The following is a 19,110-nucleotide window of genomic DNA, read 5'->3' on the forward strand; positions in this document are numbered from 1 at the left end:
TTAAGACATCACTTCCTCATTCTTTTTTTCCTCCTCTACCCCACCCCCTTCTCTCTCCGCAACACATCTTCCGTCCACCTCCCACCGAGGCCTGGAAGTAGGGCTTCCTGTGGGGAGAGTGGAGGGAGAGGCGAGGCCGCGGCGTCGGATTCCTCGAACTCACACACTCCCGTACGGCCCGTCAGTATGGGGGTGACATGGTAGGGCTGCGAATGGTGCACGTGGAGGGGGAAGGTTCTTTTGGGTGGGGGGATGTCGCAAAGTTCCTTAAGTACCTGGAACTGAGCACGGGGGAGGACGGAGAAGGCGATGCGTCCCCGCAGAGGCCCCCTGCCGACCCCTCCCCTTTTCCTGGTCTTGCTGGGGTGGGTGGGTGCGGGGTGCTCGGGCTCGGGTGTGAGTCGGGCCCTTCCCTCTACTAGCTCTCAGCCCCTCCCCCCTCCGTGGGCGCTGCAGGCCTGGGGGAGGGGAAGGGGGAGGTACGTTTACACGTGGGTTTTGTAGGTTTTTGAAGCTTCTGGGAGACCTTAGAAATAATTTAAGGCAGTTCCATCTTTTTACGGGCAGATGAAGGGCGGTGGGAGGCCCTCTTCCTTGGTCCGGCCTCCCACCCCAGACACACTGCAGTAGAGCTGGACCAGGAGGGCAGGGTCTCCTGCCTGGCCAGACCTTGATGACCATCCTTCCGGGATCGCGGGAGGGAGCGTTATCTTTGGCACTGAAAGGGGGAGGAAGGAGCCAGCTTCTGAACGCTGTTGGGTCAGGCCTGGAAAACCCAGCATGTTAAAGAGGGAGAAGGAGAAACGGCAAGAGAAAATGTGGACTCTTCCACATCTGGTGCTGAGGGGTCCTTGTCAACCTTATCTTTCCTTTGTATCCCCAGTGCTTAGCACAGTGCCTCACATCTAGTGCTTAGTAAATGCTTCTTGACTGAGGAAGGGCATCAGATAAAGGCACTGCTTTCTGGCTCCACACTTGAGAGCTTGTGAAGACCTTTCCTTTCTAGAATTATTGTTGGCACTTGCAAGTTGGTGACTGCCATTTAGTAGTCCCCGGAGTTAAAGCAGCAGTCTCCTTCTGAGACCTGGCACAGTGAGGGGAAAGGTGTATGAAAGCAAAGGGAACTAGGTAAAAACCAGGAAATGGAAAAACACCTGCTGCATTGGAAGAATGTGGGGTTTGCCTCTGATAAGCTCAGTCTGACCCCTGGGATCTCTTTATCTTCCTTTCTCTGTAGAATTCTCAGTTGGGCCAAAGCCACACAAACAGCTTATGGTGTTTTGCTTCTCACATGTGAGCAGTGGCACCTCCCAGTAGGGATGGGACTCTGACTGGGATGGGACCTGGGGCTTCCAGCTTGCTTTGCTGATTGAGAAGCTCTGGGAGCCTGTTCATATCTATGTGGACCCTGAAGGCTTGTCACTACCCTTCTAGTGTGTCCCAGATGCCTGTGGCTGAGGGTAAGAGTGTCCAGCAGACCGTGGAGCTCCTGACCAGGAAGTTGGAACTTCTGGGGGCAGAGAAGCAGGGGACATTCTGCGTGGACTGTGAGACCTACCACACAGCAGCCTCGACCATGGGCAGTCAAGGTCAGTGTGTGGTAAGTAGGACAGCTGGAACCTTGCTCAGACTTAGTAGATGCTCCAGATGCTAATATCCTTAGACAGCTTTCTGGCTGAGATAATTTTCTGCTCAGGGCTATACATTATTTCTGAACTCTTGACACTCATTTTTTTTTTCCAGTCTAGGTGTTGAGAATTAAGAAGGAATCTTTTCACACTTATTGTTTGCACAAAACTTCCTGTCTTGGAACTCCCTATACTGTCACACTGGCCACTTCCTAAGTCTAACACTTAACCTTTGCCATTCACTCAGTCTCAGTATACCGTCCTCTCTGTGGGAAGGAAACTCTATACTAATGGTTTGGATTAAAATACAAAAGAAATAAAAATGATGAAAAGAACCACAGACTAGGAATTGGGGGTGGGGGACCTCAAATTGTAGTCCTTTCTTTACTACTAATTTGCTTTGTGAGCTTGGACAAATCTCTTGTCTGTTTCATCAGCTGTTTGTTGGGAATTATAGTTTAAAGGTTGTTTTGGAGATCAAATGAGATCATAGATGTGAAAGTGCTTTGAAAAGTGTTAAGTGGTATACACATGCAAAAGCGTATTTAGAAAAGACAATCCTTACAATCTAACCAGGGAGGCAAAACCTAGACACTTACTTAAAATATTTTTAAAGCTTATTTGTTTTTATCTCTTCTTTTTATATTTTCTTCACTTTGAATTATAACCTTACCAACTCTTTTCTGCCCAGCAAGCTATTCCTTGTAAAAAAAAATTTTTTTTAAGAATGTTGGAGGGAAACAGTTCAGCAACATAATTGTCACCAGTCATTTTATATGGAATAGTCTATGCCCAGTCTCCCACTATATATAAAAAAGGGAGGAAGCTATGTTTGGGTGCCAAGCTTGGTTGCTATAATTTACGTAGCATTTAGTTTCATGTTTTTTATTTTTGTTTTGGTTTTTCTGTTTGCATTGTTAACCTTGTATATGTTTTGCCTATTTGTCTGGGGGTGAGAGGGAAGTGATAATGAATTCCTAGTTCTCTTTGCTCCTTCAGTTCCTACAAAGCTTCCCATGCTTCTCTGAATTCTTGATATTTCTCATTTCTTACAGCATAATAACTTTTGTACTACATTCATGTACCATAGTTTGTCTATTGGTATCTGTTTTGTTTCTCGTTCTTATCACAAAAAATGCTGCTGTGACTATTTTAGGGTACAGTATGAGCCTTTCTGGTTTTGGATCTACTTGTGGTATAAGCATGGCTGTAGGGTCTCTTGGCCAAAGGGTATGGACAGCTTTTTTAAGTGCCCACACATTTTTTGCATAATTCTAAATTGTTTTCCAGAAATTGTTTGAGTGCAGGTCTTTCTGAAGCCCCTTCAATATTGACTCTTCCCATTTTTGTCATCTTGATCTATTTGTTGGGTGTGAGGTGAAACCTCAGAGTTGTTTTCGTTTGCATTTCTCTTATTAGTCCTTTGAAATAATCTTTCTTATAGTTAATAGTTTGTTGTTCTTTTTTTGAAATCTCTTCTCATTCTTGAACCACTTATCTATTGGGGAATAGTTCTTGGGAGTGGCTATATATCTTTGTACCCTATATATCTTGGATATCAGACCCCTATCAGAGATATTAAATATGACATTTCCCCCCCAATTAATGATTCTCTTTCTTGTTCCAGTTACATTGATTTTGTTCGTGTAAAGGCTTTCACATTTTATGTAATTGAAAATGAAAATTTTATCTTTGTAATTGCTTGTATCCTTTTCTTGGTTAAGAATTTTCTCAAGCCTTGACTATGAAAGATACCTGAGTTCATTGTTTTCTGATTTTTTAATGAACATTTTAAAAGAAAAACCATGACAAATATAACCAAGCTTTGGTAGTCTTCCCAAGCTCGAAAGGCTTTGACTGCCCACCTGGTGGTAGATAGCATGTCTATCATACCAGTACTAGGCTAGCTAATTTCAGAGAGGATCTATCACTAGAAGGTTGATAATCACTTGATGAACTTTAGGGAGGTATCTAAACCTATGATTTCAGTAGTATGGAGAGCTCCCACCACTGATACAGATTAGTCACCCCTCTGTAATTTATAGTCTTCAACAGTTGCCTGGGCCGTTGTAAGTGACTTCTCCATGGTAATCCATCTAGTATTTCTGAGCTAGGACTTGAAGTAAGGCTTCTTAGACTCCAGAGCTGGCTGCTATCCATTACAATATAATGCCTTTTCTCCTCCCTTTTCTATCTTCTTAAATCATAAAATTTAAGATTTGGAAAGGACATGTGGCTATAGAGTCTAATAATGCATGAAAGGAATCTCCACTATAACACACCCTACAAATGGTTGTCTAAACTGTTTGATGACCTCTGAGGAGGGGAACCCACCACTTCCTGAGATAGCCCATTCCATTCAAGCACAGCTCTAATTGTGAGGGAGTTTTTCCTGACATTAAGCCTGAATTTGCCTCTTTGTAACTTTCATTCATTGTTCTTGATTCTGCTTTTGGGATCAAACAGAATAAATTCAATCCCTCTTGCACATGAGAAGCCTTCAGGATACTTGAATATAGCTCTTTTCCTCCACCCACCTCCCCCCAAGCTTTCTCTTTCTTGAACTAAACATGCTCAGTTTCTTCCACTGATCATTACATATAACATGAACTTAGGACCCTTTACCACCCTGGTTGCCCTCCTCTGGAGCTGTTCTGTTTATTAGTGTCCTTCTCAGACTTTGGCACCCACAATTAAATGCAATATTCTAGATGAGGGTTGACAAGGAGAGATCTTGGTTTGACTATAATCCTGTTCCCACCTCCCCATTCCTAGGAGCTGTGGCTCTCAGTACATCCAAAGAGCATAATAATTTTTTTTTTTTGCTACCAAAACATACTTTGACATTAAGCTTGCAATTTGCCCAAACCCTTAGATCTTGCCACACTCTTCCTCTTAAAAAACCCAATAGTTTTATTAGCACGTTGCCTATGGGACTGGCTGCTTCCTTACAAAACACTACATAGTAGGGCAGCTAGGTTGGGCAGTGGATAGAGCTCTGGGCTTGGAGTCAGGAGGACCTGAGTTCAAATGTGGCCTCTGACATATAACACTTACTAGCTGTGTGACCCTGCACAAGTCACTTAACCCCGATTGCCTCACCAGAAAAAAAAAAAAGGCAAAACACTACATAGTGCAGGTTCTACATTGGGTCATGAAATATACAAACCGTACATATGTGGTACCCTTTGGAAAAGACTTCTGTGGCCCTGGACTGTAAAGAGCAACTGAGAACCATTCTGGGTTTGACTGTAGGGTCTTTTGTGGCAGGGAAGAAGTTTTTCTGTCTTTTTAAATGTCTGCTGATTCTTAAGTACCAACTTATAAGGAGGGATTTTAAGGACTTAGTGCCATTCTACCTTTTTCTTGCTCCTCCTTCTCCAGGGCACTGAAGAGTTTTGTCTTTCTTTCTTGTGTCTAGCCATCATGGGATAGATAAAGGCATGGCCTAGTGTTCCTATGGGAGATAGGAGCGTATCTTGGGGAGTACAATCCTGGCCCTGTTGCACACCCAGACACAAAGGACAACCAGGGGACAGTGCTGAAAAGAGACTGCATTTCACAGGAGGGAAAGTTGAAAACATCTCTAGAAATGTCTCAGGTGTGGTATCATCAATTTGCCAGGTCCTCCCCCTTTCCCCCATATCTTTTTTCAGAAAAAATGCTGCCTAAACATGCCTCCCCAATCTTATATTTGTGGAATTGATTTTTTTTTTAAAATACCCAAGTGCAAGCAAGATTTGACATTTATCCTTTTTGAATTTATCTTGTTAGAGTCTTCTAATACTCTACCTCTGAAGATCTTTTGGATCTTTGGATCCTATTACTGTGTCATCTAGCTGTCCCTCTTAGGTTTCTGTCATCCGAAAAATCTGATGATACTGCCATCTATTCCTTTATCCAAGTCATTGAGAAAAACATTAATCAGTATGGGGCCAAACACAGATCCCTGGGGCACTCCATTAGAGAATTGAGTCTGCCTATCTAAGCAGTACATTTAAGATGTAAACAGCTCTGCCTTCCTAATTGTTATCAATTATCCTCCTTATATATATATCCTCCTCATATATATCCTCCTTTGTAGCTTTAAAAAAACAAAACAAAATAAAAAAGCCCTTTTTGTTGTCCTTAACCTTCCTTGCCAGCCTCAGCTCATTTTGAATATTAGTATTCCCAGCACTATTTTTATAGGACCATGCTACACTCTTCTATTCATCCTAGTACCTGGTTTTGCTTGCATCTTCTCAAAATGTAAGTTAGGTGGTAAGTTATGCATCTACATCAGTCTTTTCAGAAAAATTGTGTTGTATTTTTTTTCCTCATCATTGGAATTGTTTCCCCTTGTATCTTCAGAATTTCATTTTGAGCATGTACCATTCCCCTTGGGCTGACTTCCACTGTAGAATTTTTGTCCATGGGATCACATCTATCTTTTTGCTGAATCCTTTGAAATCTGCTTTTCCCAAATCTAGGGTGTATGCCAGACTATGCAAAGACTTCTTCTCCATCTCTATCACAAACTCTAGGAGGAGGTTATCACTTCCTCCCCAGGGTACATATCCTTTCTGCCCTAGCAACCAATTCCTCTCTTTTAGTGAGAACCAAATCCAGAATAGAATTTTCCCCTATTGTGTCCTTCACATTTTGAAGGATGAAATTATCACTAAAGCAAGTCAAGAGGTTATTAGCCACTTTTTCATCAGAGAGAAAGAACTCTAGCAGATATATGGATAATTTTAAGTTTCCATAACTACTGTATCATGCCTCCATACCAAGCTTGTGATCTGTTTCTTCATTTATTTCCTCTTTCTTTCCTAGTGGTTTACAGTATGCTCCAGTGACAAAAATCACTATTATTTCTCCTTTTGACCTTCACCCAAATACTTGGGTCAATCTCTTCAGGATTCTCCCCTCTGGTTTTTGGACTTTATCATAGGAGTATACTTTCTTAATACAAAATGCTGTTTCATTCCTCCCATCCCCTTTTACCTATCCTGTTTCTTTTGAATAAATTGTTCACATCCAGATTCATGGGTTTCATCTCACCAAGTCTCACTGATATCTTTGAGGTAAAATTTGCCTCCATGCTTTAGGATCACTAAATCTGCTTTGTCCCTAAACTTTGAGCCTTTGTATTTTGACAGAACTTTTTTTGTATGGGATTCGGTGGATTTTACTACTTGCTGCTTTCTTAGATTTTGATTCTTGTGAAATTGAGTCTTTTGACTGCTTCTTTCTTCTTTCTAGCTTTATGCTATCTGACTTGGCAGTTTTTTCCCTCCCCCCCTTTTTTTCTTTAAGTTTTAAAGCCTCTGATTCGATTTGCAAGATATTTGGCAAATACACTCTTTTTCTCACTTAATAGTATTTCATTTTTTTCCAATTACATGTAAAGATAGTTTCAAACATTCATTTTTATAAGATTTTGAGTTCCAACATTATGAAATGCAAAATGGAGAATTTTGATTACATTAAATTGAAAAGTTTTTGCGCAAATAAAGCCAATGCAACTAAGATTAGGAGGGAAGCAGAAAACTGGGAAAGAATTTTTATAACTAGTGTCTCTGATAAGGGCCTCATTTCTAAAATATGTAGAGAACTAAATCAAATTTATAAGAATACAAGGCATTCCCTAATTGATAGATGGTCAAAGGATATGAACAGGCAGTTTTCAGATGAAGAAATGAAAGCTGTCTATAGTCATGAAAAAAGTGCTGTAAATCACTATTGATTAGAGAAATGCAAATCAAAACGACGCTGAGGTACCCCATCACACCTATCAGATTGGCTAACATGACAAAACAGGAAAATGAAAAATGTTGGAGAAGATGTTGGAAAATTGGAACACTAATGCATTGTTGGTGGAGTTGTGAACTAATCCAACCATTTTGGAGAGCAATTTGGAACTATGCCCAAAAGGGGTATAAAAATGTGCATTCCCTTTGACCCAGCAATAGCATTTCTAGGGCTGTATCCCAAAGAGATCATACAAATGGGAAAAGGACCCACATGTACAAAAATATTCATAGCAGCTCTTTTTGTGGTGGCAAAGAATTGGAAATTGAGAGGATGCCCATCAATTGTGGAATAGCTGAGTAAGTGGTGGTGTATGAATGTAATGGAATACTATTGTGTTATAAGAAATGTTGAGCAAGTGAACTTGAGAAAAACCTGGAAACACTTGTATGGACTGATGCTCAGTGAAGTTAGCAGAACCAGGAGAACGTTGTACACAGTAACAGCCACATTGTGCGATGACTAACTTTGATAGACTTAGCTTCTTCTCAGCAATTCTTGGCAAAGGATCTAAGACATCTCCAAAAGTCTCATGCTATCTACATCCAGAGAAAGAATTATGGAATCTGAATGCAGATTGAACTATGCTATTTGCTCTTTTTTTTCCTTCTGTTTTATTTTGTTTCTTCTTTCTTGTGGTTCCTCCTGTTGGTTCTAATTCTTCTTTACAACATGACTAATGTGAAAATATGTTTAATAGGAATGTATAGGTAGAGCCTATATCAGATTGCCATCAGGGGGAGGGAGGGGGAGAAAACTGAAAATTCAAAAGCTTATGGAAGTGATTGTTGAAAACTAAAAATAAATTAATTTAAAATAAAAAGGGAAAAAAATGCTTGGTGATTTATATGGGGGGAACAGAAGATTTTGAGTTCCAAATTTTTCTCCTTCCTTCCTCCCTCCTCAAGATAACAAGCAATCTAATATAGGTTATGCGTGTACAATCATGTTAAACATATTTCCACATTAGTCATATTGTAAAAGAAGAATCAGAACAAAAAAGAAAAACTATGAGAAAAAAAAACCAAGTGAAAATAATGTGCTTCGATCTGCATTCAGACTCCATAGTTCTTTCTCTGGATGTGGGTAGCATTTTCCATCACGAGTCTTTTGGAATTGTCTTGGATCATTGTATTGCTGAGAAGAGCTGAGACTATCATAGTTGATTGTTGCACAATGTTCCTGTTACTGTGTACAATGTTTTCTTAGGTCTGCTCACTTCTCTCAGCATCAGTTGATGTAAGTCCAGGTTTTTCTGAAATCATCCATGCTTGTCATTTCTTATAGCACAATAGTATTCCATTACATTCATACACCACAACTTGTTCAGCTTGGCTCAGAATGGCTTGTTCAGCGATTCTCCAGTTGATGGATGCCCCCTCAATTTCCAATTCTTTGCCACCACAAAAAGAGCTGCTAGAAATATTTTTGTACATGTGGGTCCTTTTCCCTTTTTTATGATCTCTTTGGGATACAGCCCTAGAAGTGCAGTTATTGCTGGATCAAAGGGTATGCACAGTTTTATAGCCATTTGGACATAGTTCCAAATTGCTCTCCAGAATGGTTAGATCAGTTCACAACTCCACCAGCAGTATATTAGTGTCCCAGTTTTCCCACATCCTTTCCAGCATTTATCATTTTCCTTTTCTGTTATATTAGCTAATCTGATAGATATGAGGTGGTACCTCAGAGTTGTTTTAATTTGCATTTCTCTAGTCAGTAGTGATTTAGAACACTTTTTCATATGACTATAGATATTTTTAATTTCTTCCTCAGAAAACTGCCTGTTCATTATCCTTTGACCACCTATGAATTGGGCAATGACTTGATTTCTTATAAATTTGACTCAGTTCTCTGTATATTTTAGAAATGAGGCCTTTATCAGACACACTTGTTCTAAAAATTGTTTCCCAGCTTTCTGCTTTCCTTCTAATTTTGGTTGCATTGGTTTTGATAAGCATGTTCTTAACTAGCATTTGTTGTTCCATCTCTGTTGTGTTCCATCTCTGGCCAGGCATCTTTCACTACTCTCTTGACCTGACCTTCTTTCTCTTCTTTCCTCTCTTATCTTTTTTCTCTTTTCACTCTACAGGTTATCACAGTGAAAGAGTTAATTACCAAGTGTCCTCCTTTTGGGGCAGCAAGGGGAGGCCTGAACCTTTCTGTACCAAATCAACTAGTCTGTTCCTTGTGCCCTAGTTTAAACCTTTTCAGGCTTTATAGAACCTGCTAGGGCTTTGGCATTGGCATATACTGAAAATTGCTAAGACTTACATTATGGTGTGCCTTCAAGTTTTTTGCACAGCAGAGGAAGCAGTGGGACAGTGGAAAGAACATCAGTTCTGGAGTCTTGGGTTCACATCCCATCTTAATGCGTAATACATGTGTGTTCTTGGGCTAGTCTCTTAATGTCTCTAGGCCTCAGTTTTCTCATCTGTAAAATGAGGGAATTCAGCTAAATGACCTCTGAGGTCCTTTCTAACTCTACAGCTATGATCATGTTCTTTTATCCTTTTGGTCCTAAGATGTTGGGAAGAGATAGGGCTTATATTCATACTGATATGTTACTGGTTTGAGATCCAGTTATGGGGAGCCATTTGGTGTAGATTCCATTTGATTTTGCCATTCCTCATATTATACCCCACCCTACCCTTCTGTGTAGATGGATGGGGCTCAAACTAGTTAGGATGATGTGACTAAATTAGGTTGGGAACCCAGAAGTATTGTCTTGTACCTTAACATCTGAACTTTTTGTTTCTTACTTGTGAAGACATTTCCCATAGAAGAAGAGCACAGGTCCTTTAGGTTCTCTACATAAAGCTGGCTGGGCATCTCTGGGCAATATTTAGGGTTAAGATTATTGTTGCTTCTTTACCTTTCCATCCTTCCCTCCTTTTCCCTGTAAATACTCCAGCTTTGTCCTGATGCTTCTGTATAAATACCAAGACTATCAGCAGTAGGGCTTCCTTCTCCCAACATCATAGAACCTTACTCTTGGAAAGGACCCTAAGGCTTCTCTAGTCCAACCTCCTCACCTTATACCTTAAATTCGACATTGTTATGGATTTGGTAATGAGTTGGGCCTTTACTCCTTTGCAGGCCAGGCTGGGAAGCTGATGTATGTGATGCACAACTCAGAATACCCTCTAAGCTGCTTTGCCCTCTTTGAGAATGGCCCCTGTCTCATTGCCGACGCAAACTTTGATGTGCTCATGGTGAAGCTCAAGGGCTTTTTCCAAAATGCCAAGGCCAACAAGATTGAGACCCGTGGCACCCGCTACCAGTACTGTGACTTCCTGGTGAAAGTGGGCACTGTCACCATGGGGCCCAGCGCTAGAGGCATCTCTGTGGAGGTGAGTCTTTGGGGAAATGGGGTTAGGGACAATCTAGAGGGGACACCCAGCAAAGAATCCTGAAAACTATGGAATCTTCCAAATGAGAGTAAGTTTAGAATGTTTGAGCTGGAAGGAACTTTAGACAATATTTAGTTCAAATCCCTTGTTTTGTAGGTGAGGAAAATCAAGCCCAAAGAAGGGAAATAACTTGGCTAAGATCAATACACACAGTGTGTAAATAGCAGAGTAGAGACCAAAACTCCATGTTCCTAATTATGTCTACATTTCTACTTATGTGTGCCAGATTCCCACCCCATTGTTTTCCTAGCTACCTGTATATTTCTATTCTCTTAGACACAATAATTCTTAGGAACACTGGGAAAAGGACTTCTATGGAATAAGGGGAGAGGCAATGTGATATAGTGAATAGAGAGCCATGCCTTAAAATCAAGAAAGACCTGGTTCAAGTCCCACCCTCTGACAAGTGCTAGCTATGAGACCCAGGAGTTGATTATCAGACAAGTTGCTGATCTATATTATCCGCAGTTTTCACACTTGCACACTCATAGTTCTCTTTACATATGGAACCAGTTCTAGGACATGCCTTTTCCTCTCCATCTCCTATAAATGTGGAGCATGAAACTATACTTCACCAGCTGTTTCCTTTGTCCCCATTAGGCCAGAGAATGATTAGTTTTCAGAGGAATAGAAGGAGATAGCAGATCTGGGAGGTTAATGAGGACTTGTACTAGCCAATGATGATGATAAGTAACAATTTATATAGTGCTTTACGTAGTACTGAATTTGATCCTCACAGCCCTATGAGGTAGGTGCTTTTACACATGAGGAAAAGTACTGTAAGCATTTGGAAAGTGTTGTAGCTAAACTTTGTCTCTTTCCCAACACCTGACATAGTTCTCTGTATCTACTGGTGATTAATAACTCTGTTGCTATTTGTTTGAGTGTAGAAAGCATAGTTATTAGTGCTGAGGGGTAGAGGTATGGGAGGATTTGAAAGGGGGAGCTAGAGAGAGGAAAGGTCTGATGTTCCTGTTTGTCTTTGATATCCTCTTTGATAGTGGTTGGCAACCTTTTAGAAATGTTATGCCTAGGTTCTAAGCCTTTTCCTTCTAGTGCACCAACCACCATCTCTCATGAGGCTGTGGAATGGGATTCTCTTTACTTTTTGTCTATATGCTGGCTCCTAACCCTTAGAGACCCGTGACAGCTCATTGAAATGGTGAGAAAGGGTGACTGTAGTGACTGTTGGCTCTTGGCCTTTGGGCTGATAAAAATCAATCCATGTGTCATAAGTGTACTTATTAACAAATATTTATTAAGCCATTACTGTGTTCAAGGTGTATTTGTTTGTCTAGCAAATTAACAAACTCTTTTTTAAAACAAAATTATTAACTTTACTTTCCCCTTGGTACCCTATAGAATCCTGGATTATTACCATTTTTTAAATAGTTAAGGACAACTAACTGATACAGCAACAACTTCTTTTTTTCAATTTGATAGTATTTTTTTTTCAATTACATGTAAAGATAGTTTTTAGCATTCATTTTGTTGTAAAATTTTGAGTTCCAAATTTTTCTTCCTCCCCTCCTCCCTTTCCTTCCCCCTCCCCAAGATAGCAAGCAATCTGATATAAGCCATATATGTACAATCATGTCAAACATATTTCCACGTTAGTCATAATGTAAAAGAAGAATCAGAACAAAAGGGAAAAACTCCGAGAAAGAAATAACCAAAAAAAAGTGAAAATAGTATGTTTCAATCTGCATTCTGACTACATAGTTCTTTCTTTGGCTGTGGCTAGCATTTTCTATCATGAATCTTTTGGAATTGTTTTGATTCATTGTATTGCTGAGAAGAGCTGAATCTATCATAGTTAATCATTGCACAATGTTGCTGTTGCTGTGTACAATGTTCTGCTTCTGCTCACTTCTCTCAGCATCAGTTCATGTAAGTCCAGGTTTTTCTGAAATCTGTCTGCTCATCATTTCTTATAGTACAATAGTATTCCATTACATTCATAAACCACAACTTGTTCAGCCGTTCCTCAATTGATGGACAAACCTTCTATTTCCAATTCTTCAGCAACAACTTCTTACATAGAATATAGCATTCTGAACCTGTACTCTCCCACCTTTTGTCTGAGAGGAAGAGGGAAATCTGTTTAGTCAAGGTTCCCTGAAACAAGATCGATATTTGCATTTAATCTAGATTCCAGTGTCTTTCAGTCTTTTAACAAATATTAAGAACTATTGTGTAAGAATCTAAGTGAAATACACATTTTAGATAAGACCTGACACTGTCCTTATGGAGCTTACAATCTAGAAGAGGGAGAAGATAGCAATATAGACAGCTTTAATAAATGCGTGATAAGTATGTTAGTGAGGTGCAAAACAGTGCTGTTAATGAGGATCTGGGGGAAAGCCATATGTAACTCACATTTCTCTAGCACTTTAAAGTTTACAGAATGCTTTCTTCACAACCCTATGCAACAGACTATTATCTCTATCTAACATATAAAGAAATAGGATTAGAGAAATGACTTATCCATGGTAACACAGGTCAGGTACAATGGATAAGGTATCATGTGAGCTGGGCCTTGAAAGATGGTTAGGATTTAGTCATCTGTAGGATGAATGAAATTTTCCAACCTTTTTCTTTTTAGAAAGAAATCTTATTTTTGTTGATACATTTTTATTTCTAAATATCCTTCATTAAGCCAATTCTTGTAACAAATATTGAAAAAGAGGAAAAAATGTAGTTCTGCAAAACTAATCAACATATTGACCATTTTTTGACAGTATGTGCAGCATTGTACATCCATAGTTCTCCACCTCTGCAGTGAAGGAAATCCATAGGTGAATTTTCTCATTTCTTCTTCAGCACTAAGCTTGGTAATACAATTGTGCCCCAGTCTTTTTTTTTTTTCATCTGTGACATACTTCTGAGCTTGACAACAACACAAAAAGTACTCTCTCTCCTTCCCTCTTCTTTCCAGCCATTTTGCCAACTCTGTACACCCATCCATATAGTGTAGATACCCATATGACACCTTCCCACTTTGTTCTTCCATGATTACCTTCAGTAACTTAACGTTCCAGCTTGACAGAAATTGACAGGGTGTGAAAATTCAAAATTTTCATGATATATCAAGTGTGTATTTAGACGTAGAATTCAAACTTGCTTTTGAATCCTGGCTCCTGTGTTGGTGGGGGGCAGTGGGACCCTCCTTCCACCAGAGTGGACAATTCTTAACACATTATTTGACCTGTGGGCCCACTGTGAGGGATGCCAGGAATCACTGGTGAAGGCAGCCTCTCAGCCCCTTTTCTTAGTAAACTCAGCCTTGGCCTCCGCAGCCTTTTGTCCTCCTCTCTCCTCCTCTTCCACCAGCCTTCGGCAACACTCCTCTATACTTTCTTTTTTTGAACCAGACTTATAATTTCATCACTTAGGGAACTCTTAGTGAGGAGCTCCTTCTGCTAGTACTTGTGGCATCTTCTTTGTCATTTCTGGTCTAGAGCAGCAAAAGTAAAGCAGTATCCTCAGGACTGTGCAGCTGGTATGTGTAGGAGGTGGGACTTAGATGCAGGCCTGATCTCTAGCCACCATACCCTCTTGCCTCTCTCCTTGACTGTTCACACACTTCTCTGCATCCTGCACCTCTTCCTCTCCTGTTCCTTCTTTTTTCTGATGCTCACTGAAAGTGTAGCTTTCTCCAGAGGACATCACATTCCCTGGTACCATCTCTGAGGTTTTCTGCTCCTCTTCTTATACTTCCAGGCATACAGGACCAAGAGGAAGTGCTGTTTTTGATTGGTATAATCCATGTTTCCCACTGCCATTTTTAGACCCTTCCTGTGCTACCATCATTTAGTAACCTCTCCTCACTAGTCTCTTGAGAACCTTATTGTTGCTATCTGTTGACCTCTCTAGGTCATCTTGCTCTTTTTCAGTAAGTTCAGTACCTTATCTACAGTCTTCCCTATCTCTGTCCGCTTCAAACATGTTCTCTCCAAGAGCCTCAGCCTTCTTAATTATCGAGACTTCTGTCCAGTCTACCTCATCCAAGCACAGTGGTCAAACTTTAGACTGCCTGCACTTAACTCAGTTGAATTTGTCCTAAGTGCTGAAATTCTTACGTGTCATAGGAGTTTTCACTCAGCACATTAGGAAATTCAGTCTTGTCTCTTGGTCTTAAGGGTAAATCTGGAGGACTGATTATCCAGAAAAGAGTCCTCTTTTAGAAGTAGCAGAGAGGACGATTGTATGAGGCTAAAAGGTACCTAAACTGTTCTTGTCATTCTTTCCAAAAGTATTTGCTGAGTGCCTAATGTATGTCTAATATTGTGCTAGGTTCTTTGGGAGGATGTGAGGAGGCACATGGGCTTATACTTCAGTGTCACCTTCCTATAATGGTCGTAAATATCCCTTTTCAAAACTTTGAGTGGATAGAGCACCAGCCCTGAGTTCAGGAGGAACCGAGTTCAAATCCGGCCTCAGACACATAACACTTACTAGCTGTGTGACCCTGGGCAAGTCACTGAATCCCATTGCTTAGCCAAAAAAAAAAACTTTGTGACCTCCCTTTGCCTGCTCCAAAAAATATAGGCTCCTGATCCTAGTATGTAGAACTTTCCACAGTCTGGCTTCAGCCTACCTTTCTAAGTCTTATTTTATGCTTTCTGTTGATGTTTCCTTTTTTATAAGTCTAATTTATAATAAGTCTTGATTCTTATAAATTTAATTCCTCCATGAAGTCTTCCCAATGACTCAGCTGAGAGTGTTCTCTCCTTCCTCATATTTCTCATAATACTTTGCCTGGTCCTCTGTTTTCATTCATTCATTCATTCATTCAACCAGTCATTCAACAAGTATTTATTGAGTACTGAGTTTGTGCTAGGCAGTGTCTTAATTACTTGAGATACAAATACAAAAAAAATTAAATAGGCTGTCAAGGAACATGTACAATGAAAATTAACTTGAGGCACAGTGGAGAGAATCCTGTACCTGGAGTCAGGAAGACCTGAGTTCAGATTCTGCCTCAGGCAGAATGACCCTGTGCAAGTCTCTTAACCTTTCTCATCCTCAATTTCTTCATTTGTAAAATGAGGATAATAGTACCTACCGTGCCAGGGTTGTTGTGAATATAAAAGGAAGAGTTAATATTTGTATAGCACTTCACATGCTTTCAAGTGCTGTGTAAATGCTAGCTCTGTTACCACCATTATTATCAACTACAACATATTACAAAGTAATTTCTAGAGGGATTTAGCAATAAGGGGGATCAAGCTAGGCCTCCTGCTGGAGGTGGAACTTAAGCTGAGCTTAAAAGGAAGCTGGAGATTATTTGAATTGAAGGTGAAGAGGAAGTGCATGTCAGGCATGGGACAGCATGTGCAAAGTCTGAGGCATAGAAGATGGAATGTTTTGTGTAGGGAACAACAAACAGCTAGTTTTGTTGGAATGTAAAGTATGTGAAGGAGAATAATATTCAGTAAGCCTCAAAAGTACTGCCAGATAGTATAGGGGTTTAAAAGCCAGATGAGTTTATATTTTATCCTAGTGGCAAAGGAGAGCCACTGGAGAATTCTTGAGCAGGCAAAGGAGATACTCAGATCTCTGCTTTATGAATGGAGAAGGGAAGGGAATTTATATAGCACCTCCTGTGTACTAGCACTGTGCTAAGTGCTGTAATGAATGGCAGGCAGTTCTGAAGATATGGAGAGGGGAGAGATAAGGCTGGGATCCAAATTAGGAACCTGTTGCAGTAGTCCAGGCAAGAGGTGACAGGAGGAATCTGAAGTAGGGTGGTTGCTGTGAGTGGAGAGAAGGGACTGGATGTGTGAGATCTATTTTAGAGAGAATCAATAAGACTTGACAACTGATTGGATTTGAGAGCTAAGGGAGCAAGCATCAAGGATGACCTCATGGTTGCAAGCCTGAGTGACTGGCAGGATGGTGCTGCCCTTGACTGAAACAGGGCACTTAGGAAGAGGACAGATTTTAGGGGAAAGCTAATTAATGTTCTTTTAGATGTTTGAGGTTGTGACGCCTGTGTGAATTCATTTGGAAATGTCCAATAGGCAGCTGAGGGTGTGGGAGTGGAACTTAGGACAGAGATTAGGTTTGGCTATATAGATTTGGGAAGCATTTGGTAAAAATGATCACTAAACCTTTGGGAGCTGATGAAATCACATCAGTCAGACATTGAATAAAGAAGGATGCCTATTCAAGAACAGAACCTCTTGAGGTAGACTGAGAAGCACTCGGACAGGTAGGAGGGGAACCAAGAGACAGCAATGTCACAAAAACCCGGAGAGAGGAGAATAGTATCCACAGAGAAAAGGGGTTAATCATGTTAAATGCTTCAGAAAAGTCCAAAGGGATGAGGATTGAGCAAGGCCATTAGATTTTTGCAATTAAGAGATCATTGGTAACTTGAAAAAGAACTGTTTGAGTTCAGTTAGAAAATGAGAAGCCAGATTACAAATGATTGAAAAGTGAGAGGAGAGGACTTAGAGGGCATGAATACAAATTACTTTTTCCAGGAGTGTGGCTGCGAACGAGAGGATGGAGAGAGATGCTCGATGGGAGTTTGGCAGGCTGACACTTTTTTTTTTGGTAAGGCAGTTGGGGTTAAGTGACTTGCCCAAAGTCACACAGCTAGTAAGTGTCAAGTGTTTGGTCTGAGGCTGTATTTGAACTCGGGTCCTCCTGATTTCAGGGCCGGTGCTCTATCCACTGCACCACCTAGCTGCCCCAGGCCGGTACATTTTTTTAAGAATGAGGAAGATCTGGCCATGATTGTAAGTAACAGGAAAGTAGCCAGTGGATAAGAAGAGATGGAAAATTAGGGATTTTTCAGTCCTTTGAGCTTACTTCCTCACACTCATTCTTATTGTAATTAGTTGTCTATGTCTTTTCCCTGCTATTAGATTATAACCTGCTTAAGAGAAGCATCAGTGTCATATCTTGCTTAAATATCCGTAGCAGAGAGAGGCCACCATGATGGATATACTCAATTCAGGCACAGAACATGGGTTTATGTCTCGTCTCTATGGCCATAGGCAATGTTCAACTCTCTTGAGTCATAGTTTCTTTATTTTTTTTAAATTTTATTTATTTATTTTACTTTTAGGTGATTGGGGTTAAGTGACTTGCCTAGGGTCACACAGCTAGTAAGTGTCAAGTGTTTGGTCTGAGGCTGGATTTGAACTCAGGTCCTCCTGACTTCAGGGCCAGTGCTCTATCCACTGCGCCACCTAGCTGACCCATAGTTTCTTTAAATGGAAGGTTGGACTAGATGATCTTTAAGGACCTTTTTAGCTCTGAATCCCATGATCTTAGGGCTTGCATGTACTAGGCACTTGATTGAATCAAATTATTCTCAATCACATGTCCTTTTGGCCCCTAGGTGGAGTATGGCCCATGTGTGGTGGCTAGTGACTGCTGGAACCTGCTCTTGGAGTTCCTGCAGAGTTTCCTGGGCAACCACAATCCAGGGGCACCAGCAGTGTTTGGGAATAGACACGACGGGGTATATGGCCCTGCTGACACCATGGCCCAGTATATGGAACTCTTCAACAAGATTCGAAAACAGCAGCAGGTGCCTGTGGCTGGGATCCGTTAGTGAGTGGGGAGCTGCTGAGTGATTGGTATTGCCAGGGTGACTCCACAGGAGATGAAGGTGCTTCATCCCAGCCCCTGACCCCTGGAACCCGGGACAGAAAGGCCAGGCATCTTCTCTTCCTTTGAACATGCAACTATGGCTTCTCCTATGGGGCTTTGTACTCCCCCCACCAGCACTCTCACACACATACCCTTCCCCCCCACACACGTAAAGTGGTCTTAGGATGAGCCTTGTTGCTCTTGACCTATTCTTGGGGGAAAGGAACTCTGGATGATGGAGAAGTTGGAGCTTTTCCCTCATCTTTCAGGAAGATGGGCCAGGGGGTATCCTTAGCTTGGCAACTGCCATTGACCTCCTGTTCTCTCTGGCAGTTACAGCCTTGGCCCAGTTCCCCATTTGGATGGGCTGTTTTTATGTTCTGATCATTCTGTAATAAAAGTTTGTTCCTTTGGTCTAAGGATATGGTTGGCTTTCTGTAATGGAGATGGGTGTGGGAGTCTCAGTGTCCTTACAGTATTCCTGTCTGTGTTCTGCTGAGTTTTACTGAAGTGATTGGTGAACTTTCTTGTCTGGGTTGTTTGCTGATTTGCCTTAGCTCTCCCCCTCTGGGGCTTGGAAGTTGTCCTCTGGAGTGTTTGTTCTTGACTGCTGTTTTGCAGTTTTTCTTTGCAGCCTTTGTGTCTGTATAAAATAATAGGCA

The 19,110-nt window shown here is 40.9% G+C and overlaps 1 protein-coding gene across 2 annotated transcripts; it reads left to right on the forward strand.

Moving 5' to 3' along the window:
• The first annotated feature begins 45 nt into the window (after positions 1-45).
• Positions 46-18,867, forward strand: MED20 (mediator complex subunit 20). 2 transcript variants are annotated; one of them, XM_027838306.1, is made up of 4 exons: positions 46-200; positions 1,435-1,589; positions 10,524-10,777; positions 18,195-18,867. In XM_027838306.1, exons 1-4 carry the CDS (start codon positions 187-189, stop codon positions 18,408-18,410), a joined length of 639 nt encoding a protein of 212 aa, XP_027694107.1. In that variant the 5' UTR covers positions 46-186; the 3' UTR covers positions 18,411-18,867. The 2 variants fall into 2 exon arrangements, with proteins under 2 accessions (XP_027694107.1, XP_027694108.1); XM_027838307.1 differs by lacking the exon at positions 46-200 and having other exon boundaries at positions 1,512-1,600.
• The last annotated feature ends 243 nt before the right edge of the window (positions 18,868-19,110 follow it).

The sequence above is a fragment of the Vombatus ursinus genome, unplaced genomic scaffold, assembly GCF_900497805.2.
Source record: "Vombatus ursinus unplaced genomic scaffold, bare-nosed wombat genome assembly UNPS02014826.1, whole genome shotgun sequence".
Taxonomy (NCBI): Eukaryota; Metazoa; Chordata; class Mammalia; order Diprotodontia; family Vombatidae; genus Vombatus; species Vombatus ursinus.